The 9,171-nt window shown below is 46.1% G+C and overlaps 1 protein-coding gene across 2 annotated transcripts in view; it reads right to left on the bottom strand.

Annotated features, from left to right (window-relative positions):
- The window catches only part of srgap2 (SLIT-ROBO Rho GTPase activating protein 2), a 98,616-nt gene that overhangs the window by 21,014 nt on the left and 68,431 nt on the right, over nt 1–9,171 (bottom strand). For both annotated transcript variants that reach the window (XM_048612088.1, XM_048612089.1), the window contains exons 16-17: nt 7,073–7,297; nt 5,905–5,984 (exon numbers count right to left, since the gene is read on the bottom strand). In XM_048612088.1, coding sequence (XP_048468045.1) covers nt 5,905–5,984; nt 7,073–7,297 — 305 coding nt within the window. The remainder of the gene's footprint in view (nt 1–5,904; nt 5,985–7,072; nt 7,298–9,171) is intronic.

The following is a 9,171-nucleotide window of genomic DNA, read 5'->3' as shown; positions in this document are numbered from 1 at the left end:
TTCTTCTGAAGAAGGGTCTAGGCCCGAAACGTCAGCTTTCCTGCTCCTCTGATGCTGCTTGGCCTGCTGTGTTCATTCAGCTCTACACCTTGTTATCTCAGATTCTCCAGCATCTGCAGTTCCTACTATCTCTGAAACATGTTGTAATTGTACTCACTTCGATCACTTCCTCTGGCAGCTCACTCCATACACATGCCACCCTCTGTGTGAAAAAATTACTCCTCAGGTCCCTTTTAAATCTTTTCTCTCTCACCTTAAGCCTATACCTTTTTCCCTCACCTAGGGAAAAAGACCTTGGTTACTCACCCTATCTGTGCCCCTCATGATTTTATATAAAATATCATTAAGGTTGTGGTTGATTAATAACTAACAAGGAGTCAAAGGGTATTGGAGACGGGCAGGAATGTGGTGTTAAGGCCACAAACAGAGCAACTATGTTATGACTGAACAGTGGGGCAGCTCAAGGGCAGAGGCCGAGGGGGTGGCCTTATAGAGGTTTATAAAATCATGAGGGGCATGGTTAGGGTGAATAGCCAAGGTCTTTTCCCCAGGGTATGGGAGTCCAAAGCTAGAGGGCACAGGTTTAAGGTGAGAGGTGAAGAAGATTTAAAAGGGAGCTAAGGGGCAACTTTTTCACACAGAGGGTGGTGCATGTATGGAACGAGCTGCCAGAGGAAGTAGTGGAGGCTGGTACAATTACAACATTTAAAAGACATCTGGATGGGGACATGAATAGGAAGGGTTTAGAGGGATATCGGCCAAATGCTGGTAAATGGGACAAGATTAATTTAGGATATTTAGGATTAATTTAGGTGCGGCACAGTGGCTCAGTGGTTAGCACTGCTGCCTCACAGCGCCAGGGACCCGGGTTCAATTCCACTCTCAGGCGACTGTCTGTGTGGAGTTTGTACATTCTCCCCATGTCTGCGTGGGTTTCCTTCGGGTGCTCCGGTTTCCTCCCACAGTCCAAAGATGTGCAGGTTAGGTGGATTGGCCATGCTAAATTGCTCATAGTGTTCAGGGATTGTGTAGATTAGGTGGGTTATAGGGGGATGGATCTGAGTGGGATGCTCTGAAGGTCAGTGTGGACTCGCTGGGCCGAAGGGCCTATTTCCACACTATAGGGATTCTATGATATCTGGTCAGCATGGACAAGTTGGACAGATTTTTAGACAAGAAGTGAATTGAGGGTTATGGAGACAGGCAAGGAAGTGGAATTGAGGATTATCAGATTAATCATGAATTCACTGAAGGTCAGAGTAGAGTTGATGGGTTGAATGGTCTCGTTCTGCTCCTTTGCCTTACGGTCACTGCTTCTTTGTTCTTGTCATCTTCTCTCTGGCTCTGGACTGGGCTGGCCTGTCCCTGATGTTTGGCTCTTTAGGTTGAGGCATCTCAATTTAAGAATGATCTCCCGAGAAATGCCCTTTTCCCCTTTCATGTATGAACTGATCGTCTCTGAACCAGGAGCTCTCTACAAGAATCTCGAGGTTGGGGCAGTGGAAGACCTAAGTGACATCGCAGGTGGATATGTAAGGAACCTGTGCTCCCAGCTCACTTCAAATTACAATTGCACAGTCTCATTTCCTGGAGGTGTACTCCGCATAGCGGGACTATGCCTATAGCTGGATACATGGAAACAAACAGCTGGCTCGCTCAGGAAGTTGATAAAGCTCAGGGCATTGTACAATTTCACAGCCACAGGTTCTGAGGCTGCATCACCATTGTCCAATCCCATCTCTGCCTTTTTCCTGTTACCCGTCCCCCAGCATCAGTACACAAACCTGTAACTTCTGCTGAGATTTCCAACCCTGGGGTACTGAAGGGGTGCTGTACCAGAGGTACTGTCTCATTGCAGAAAACTAGGTTAAACATTGAAGTGTAACTACAAGTCTTTCCCTGTGAGTGGAGCAGCCTGAACCCGTTGCCCTCAGGTTCTTGGCTCCGTTTCACTGAAAGGTTTTAATCTAATGGCAGCTGATTTGCACACACTCCTCACTTAATGCAGCAATAAACTCTTCCTGCTGACAGCACACCTTTAAAGATTTTCCCCTTTGTTTTTGTCGATATTTAAAAGTTGTCTTCAGTGAGTAAGTGGCCTCTATTTAATTTCATGTGCTTCTCATATAGGTCTAAGGTACACACTCATTATTTTAAACTTCCCTCACCTAAACGTGAATCACCCCCCCCTCAAAAAAATTCAAAAGAATGATTTGGGGTCACAGTAATGTAAGGAACAGGGAGCCATTCAGCCCATCAACCTTCTCTGCTATTTCAATCTGATCATGGTTGTTCTATACCCCATTCCGCTGTTCTGTATCCCACAGAACCTGGCGTCAACAAAAGTCAATTATCTCAGTTTTCAATTGATCCTGGCACCTCTGACCTTTTAGGGGCTGCAAAGGGGAGACAGTAACTTGAGTTCTTTTACCATTTCAGTTCAGCTCCTTTACAGATAAAACCCATACCAAACATGCAGGCTCACAGACCGGGCAATTCTCTCAGATAATCTCCTGCTTTCAGGAACATTGGCAGGAAAAGTGGGAGTAGATTCCAGGAAGTTCTGACTATCACACCTGGTGTCCTCCTCACTGGCTTCCATTGGCCACACAACTCCAATAACTCCTCGTTCCTGACTGCCATGCTCACATCGGGAATTTACGCTACAGGAAATGTGGGGAGCAGTGGGATTTGTTCCAGGCTATCAGCAAAGACATGATGGGCCAAATGGCCTCTCGTGAGGTGACTGTCTATGGAGCTCTGAGTGCAGAGCTTCAGTTGGGTTGGGCCAGTGGACAGTGAACTGCTTGATGGATGTGGGTAAGTCATACATTGGGTTCATGTATAGAATAAGGAGATCATTGAACTGCATCACGCACAGCAGCTATATAAATAAATGCAGGCCGTGAGTCTGACTAACTGCTTGCATCATTGCCAGAACCTGCAGTTTATTTAGGTTTATAAATGGCATGCAGTCTGTTTCCTCAGTTGCAATGAAACTGGTGCTAAGCAGAAAGGAGAGTGAAGTAAATTTTACCAAACTCGCAGACATTCACACAGCGTCTCTGTTACCCTGCTTATGGTACAGAACATACTCTGGTCAGGAAGTGAGCAATCCCTGTCAACAATCCCTTCTCTCCTAGCTTGCAGAGTCCTCTTTAAGGAATAAGAACAGCACCAGGACATTGCACAATACAGCTGTCCTACAGACAGAAACGTACAGGTCATCCCTGAAGACAGAATGGGGGCAGATGGAGGACAGTGGTGACTGGTCTTGATATGTCTATTTTTGGGGATGGCAAATCAGCAACAGTGACCACAATCCCTGATACACAGCCTCAGAATGCAGCACATGAATGGCAAGTGTGGAGAAAGCCTGTGATGACTAACAAAGATGAATATCCTGCAGCAACTCATTAGATTGACAGTTTGCAAAGTTGCTGGTGTGATGAAACACTGCAAACATCAACAACTCCCAAAGAACTCTTGTAAATACCAACAAACCCAGGGACCGCCAGTAAATATTCCACCCAGCCAACACTCATCACACCAGGATCTGCTAAATCAGCCTCACTGATCCACAGGCACTATTCAGAGCTCATATTTTCCATATAATTTAGGATACCTTACATTCAATATGATGTGTATAATGCATAATATAATTTGGATCCACAAAGCCTGTCTCATGTAGAAGACATTGCAAGTTATTTCAAAACTGGGCGAGTCAGCAGAGCTTAATGAGAAACTAGGAGCAAATTACTGCAGATGCTGGAATCTGTACTGAATTGCTGGAGATCACAGCAGGTCAGACAGCATCTATGGACAGACAGCAAGTTAACATTTCAAGTCCAGATGACGCTTCATCAGAGCTTAAGTGAAATCTGGAGGGGACAGCATTTATGCAATAGTTGGGAGGGAGTGTGGCAGTCGTGGATGTAGAGTGCTGGTGGAGAAAAGACGTCAATAGTTCAGATTAAGTGATCGCAATGTGAGAATGGCAGAACAGTGGTGTGTCTAACTACCAGACCTAAAAGAGAAGACAGTCCTGTCGAAGGGTTTCGGCCCAAAATGTTTACTGTTCCTTGGATGCTGTCTCACCTGCTGTGTTTTTCCAACCTCACACCAATAGACTCTGAAAGAGCGGACAGACCCATTGGGGTGGGGGAAGAGGAGAGAGGACATGGTGACAAAGAATGTAACAAGTAAAGCTAAAAGAAAGGAAAGAAATGAGAGTTGGTTCACAATTCAAAGGTGTTGAATTCAATATTAAGTCCACAAGGCTGTAAAGTGCCTAGTCTGAAGATGAGATGTTGCTCCTCCAGCTTGCACTGTAACTCATGGAGCGTGCCGAGGACAGACATGTGGGCATGTGAGCAGGGCACTGTGTTGAAATGACTGGCTACAGGAAGGAACAATCTGAACTACCAACATCTTTTCTCCACCAGCACTCTACAGCCCACTGTCATCACACCTCCCTCACCCTCAATTATTGCATAAATGCTGCCCCCTCCACATGTCACTTCAGCTCTGATGAAGAATTATCTAGACTCAAAACATGAGGGTAATGGGAATGCAGCTTCAACAAGATGCTTAAAGTTCAACACCATCCAGGACAAAACAGTCCTCATGATCAGCATCCATCCACTACCTTCAACATTCACTCCTTCCACTCAGTAGCAGCAGTGTGTACCGTCTACAAGATGCACTTCAACAACTCACCAGACTCCTCAAATAGCATTTTCCAAAACCACAACCACTTCCATCTAGAAGGTCAAGGACAGCAGATACATGGGAACACCACCGCCCTGCAAGTTCCCGTCCAAGCCATTCACCATCCTGACTTGGAAATATATACATGTAGTTGGTTCTGAATAGTCACTGGACCCAAAATGTTAACTCTGCTTCCTCTCCATAGATGCTGCCAGACTTGCTGACTTTCTCCAGCAATTTCTATTTTTGATTTACAGCAAACTTTGTTTTAACCAGCACCTTATGAACTGGCAATCTCGATAAACTGGCAAAAGTTTTATACCTGGAATACTGGAAGTTTACTGTATTATTGTGATGTCTGAGTAGTCAGTTGAGGGTGTGATTGAGGAAGCTCTCTGCTGCTAAGTTTTATTTAAGGCTATGTTGCATTATTATTTAAGTGATTTATGCTGTAAATAAAGTATAACTGTGATGCGTATAGCCCCTGCATTACATTTCTATTACTTAGTGTGTGTTTTTACACTGATTATGTGGACCTCTTCTTTATCTGGAATATTTGATGAACCAGTACACTCCTGGTCCCATAGGGGCCAGTTAATAAAAAGTTTGCTGTACATCTAGCTCCTCTTGAATTCAATGTTTTGGCCTCAATTGCTTTCTGTAGCAGAGAATTCCACAGGCTCACCACCCTCTGGGTGAAGAAATTTCTCTTCATACCAGTCCTAAATGGCCAACGCTGTACCTTTAGATTGTGACCCGTAGTTCTGGACTTCCCGGTTATTGGAAACATCCTTCCTGTGTTTACCTTGTCTAGTCATGTTAGAATTTTGTAGGTTTCAACGAGATCCCCCTTTAATTCTGTGGCCTAAGCCTTTGAAATGGGGACTTGAGATAGACAGAGAGACTATGGTACAAAAGCAGCAATGGCATGGGAGTCTTTCCCTTCTCAGTGACCCCATCAAATGTTACACCATTCCCAGCTAAACCTCCAGCTGATATTTTGAAATACTTCACTGAACAATGCTGCAAAGTTGATTTTCAGCTCAGGGTCCGAAGTCTATCGCTGTACCCAACAGCAAACTGACGATTACCCAGGTCATAGTGCTCCCCTGTGCCTTTCCCCTGGGGCTCCCTGCATCTCCAAGGAGCCCAGCCCTTCCTCTGTGGATGTGAGTATAAAAACAGACAATGTACCGTCTTCACTTGTATGAGGTTCTGTTCCAACATCTTGCACAACATCTTCAGCCGAGGCAGGGTCTCCATGAGGGCTCTCACTGGAACAGAAAGACATTTAGAAATGCGAAGGAGGTAGAATCCAAACCTGTCTTACGAGTGTGGGTGGACTGGTGAATGTGTGCAGGAGCTGCACATGTGGGTGTGTCAGGGAGGGGTTAGCTGTGTGTTGGGGAGGAACGGGGTCTCTTATCTGTCAGGGCAGTCGGAGTGAGTGTAGCTAAGGCTGAGGCTTTGTGGGCTTTGAACCACGCTGCAGACGGAGAGTATGTCAACAGGCAAGGAGCCCAGGGGAGTGAGATTGGGAATCGGAGAAAGAGAGAGAGATCAGGAAGAGGAGGGTGGAGTGGACACCAATGGATAGGGGATGGAAGTTGAGGCTGGAGTTTGGTGGGGAATGACATTGAGTTAATTCTACATCGTAGAGAATAATGTCATTAGGTCCCAACTTCTGAATGTTAAACTGGGCTGGTCTTCTGTGGGAGCGCTGTTAATTGTCTAAACTGAGGCAGTAAGAAGAAAAAAGCTGAAGGGACAGTGGCTTGGACGTGAGGAGGGAAATGTTTCTAATTTGAACCTGGCCTTTCGTTCATTTGTTCACCTGGGGCCACCTCCCCCATCTCACCCTGCGTCCTCCGCCCCCCAGGCATCAGAGGCATAGATAGAATGGATAGCCAGAGACGTTTTCCTATGGTGGAGGTAGTTATTACGAGGGGGCATAGTTTTAACGTGAGTGGACGTAGATATAGGGGAGATGTCAGAGGTAGGTTCTTTACTCAGAGTGGTAGGGGCGTGGAATGCATTGCCGGAGAGGGTAGTGGAGTCAGCCTCATTAGGGGCATTTAAGCAGCTATTAGATAGGCATATGGATGATAGTATAACGTAGGGGTGGAGGTTAGATAGACCTTAGGTTTAGGGTAAAAGTTCGGCACAACATCATGGGCTGAAGGGCCTGTATACTGTGCTGTACTGTTCTATGTTCTATGTTCTATCCCCCGCCTCTGCACCTAACTCCAGTCACCACAATCAAGATTGTTGTGCACTGCCGAAGCGAGGTAATGGAACCATGCCACTTTTGTGTTGAGCCAGGGACACGGACACACGCACAGACATACATGGGAAGACTCACCAGTAATCCTCTGCTGTGGCCCCCTTGTCATACACAGGCCCATCCAGCTCCTTCGGTCCAGGGAAGATGCTGTCATGGTGCAGGATGATGGATTTGATGAGTTCATTGACATGGGCCTGACAGGAAACTTGGTCATGGCCTTCAGGCACCGACATCAGAGTGGGTCCAAAGCAGATTGCCAGGTTATACGGATCCATCATGTTCTCCTCACTGAACTGCGACAAGCTTCACAGAAAGATACAAAACCTTCACTCTCTCTGAAAATGACACCACTCCATCAGCAAAGTAAGCTCCTGAATATGAAAGGTAAATGTTTCCCCTGATTGGGCGTCTAAGAATAAGGGGAGTGCCAGTTAGGTCCAAGATGAGGAGAATTGTCCTTTTACGGAGATGGTTGACGCTCGGTTTTTGAGTATGTTTAAGGTACACTTTGATAGATTTCTGATTCCCAGTGACATACAGGGTTACGGGAATAGGGTGAGTAAAAGGCTTTGAAATGTTCGATCACAGGTGATTATATTGAATGGAGGGGCAGGCTGGATGGGCTGAGTGGCCTCCTCCTGATCAGATATTCCTATTCTGGCCCGTGATAAGTTTGCTTAACATCGAGGCCTTACACTTCCTGTTAAACAATATCATCACAGTGTGGGAAACTCTTCAGGAGTGGCATTTGAACTTATAAAGGTTTTTATGATCACAAGATAATTTTTTCTTCGTTCTTTCACAGAAACTGATTGTCATTGGTAAGGTCAGCATTTGCTGACCCTTCTAATTGATTTTGAACTGCGAGGCTTACTTGGTCATTTCCAAGGGCAGTATTGCTGTGGGCCCGGAGTCACGTGTAGGCCAGACCAGGTAAAGATGGTAGATTTGCTTCCCTACAGGACATTGGTGAACCAGATGGGTTTTTACCACAATGTCATCACCAACTGAGACTTGCTTTTAGTTCCATGCTTATTAACCAAACCAGGTGCCATGCTGGGATTTGAAACCTTGTCCCCAGGACATTAGCCTGACCCTCTGTATTACTGATACAGTAACACAATGGCAACACCACCACTGTCTGAAGCCCTGTCTGATCTCTTCAGCAGAGGAAAAGAATCCCATGGTACAAAGAACAGGGGCATTTCCCCCAGTGTCCTGGATATTTATCCCTTAATTAACATCACCCGAAAATGATTCCCTCTTCATTGTCAGCATGCTGCTTGTGGGAGCTTGCTGTGCACAAATCAGCTTACATTAATCGCAGACAACAATTCATTGACTTAAAGCACTGAGTGGTGTTGCAGTAACAGCAGTGGGAACACGCTCACAGACTGGCAACACCACTCACAGAGTGGAAACACAATCACAATGCAGGAACACCACTCAGACTGGGAACACCCTCACAGAGCGGGAGAGATCGGGAATGGAGATGGGGAACACTACTTGGAGAATAGGAAGACTGTTATCGAGTCAGGGAACACAGCTCATAGGCCAGGACCACTGCTCGCAGATCGGGAACACATCCTCAGACAGTTGATGCGGCAGAATGCAACTCTATACAGGTGCGATCAGGGTGCTGGTCCAGATTAGCCACGTAGGAATGGAGAGGGACTGGCAAGAGACTGGCAAGGGATTTGGGGTGGGGTGAGGGGAGTGAGAAGGAGAGGGGTGCGGAGGGAAGGGTAGGGGAAGGAAGGCCATTGGAGCCTAGTCCTCTATGTGGAGATTACCAGGTGTTCTGGAATGTATATGCTGTGACTGGGGGTGAACCTTGTCAATTTTGTTCAGCTGTTTCTGTGTTCAGTTCCTGCTCTCCAGTGTGAGAGAACAGACTGCAAAAACACAGGGCCCCAGTTGATATCATCAATCCATTTTCCCTTCTGCAGGAAATGTGATAAGGATTAGGCCATTGTCCCCTTAGACACTCCCAGGATTGGTACAGCACGGGTTTAAATAATGACCAGTTAATTTTTTTCTGATATAGTTAGTTCAAGCAGGAATTTTGGAACAGGAAGACTCTAATTTTACTAAATAGACAATCCCAAACACACTGTTCATAATTGTATTACTGACCCTCCGACAGTGCGGCGCTCCCTCAGCACTGACCCTCCGAC

The sequence above is a fragment of the Rhincodon typus genome, chromosome 25, assembly GCF_021869965.1.
Source record: "Rhincodon typus isolate 14 chromosome 25, sRhiTyp1.1, whole genome shotgun sequence".
NCBI classification, from domain to species: domain Eukaryota; kingdom Metazoa; phylum Chordata; class Chondrichthyes; order Orectolobiformes; family Rhincodontidae; genus Rhincodon; species Rhincodon typus.
This window is presented reverse-complemented; position numbering and strand designations above follow the sequence as displayed.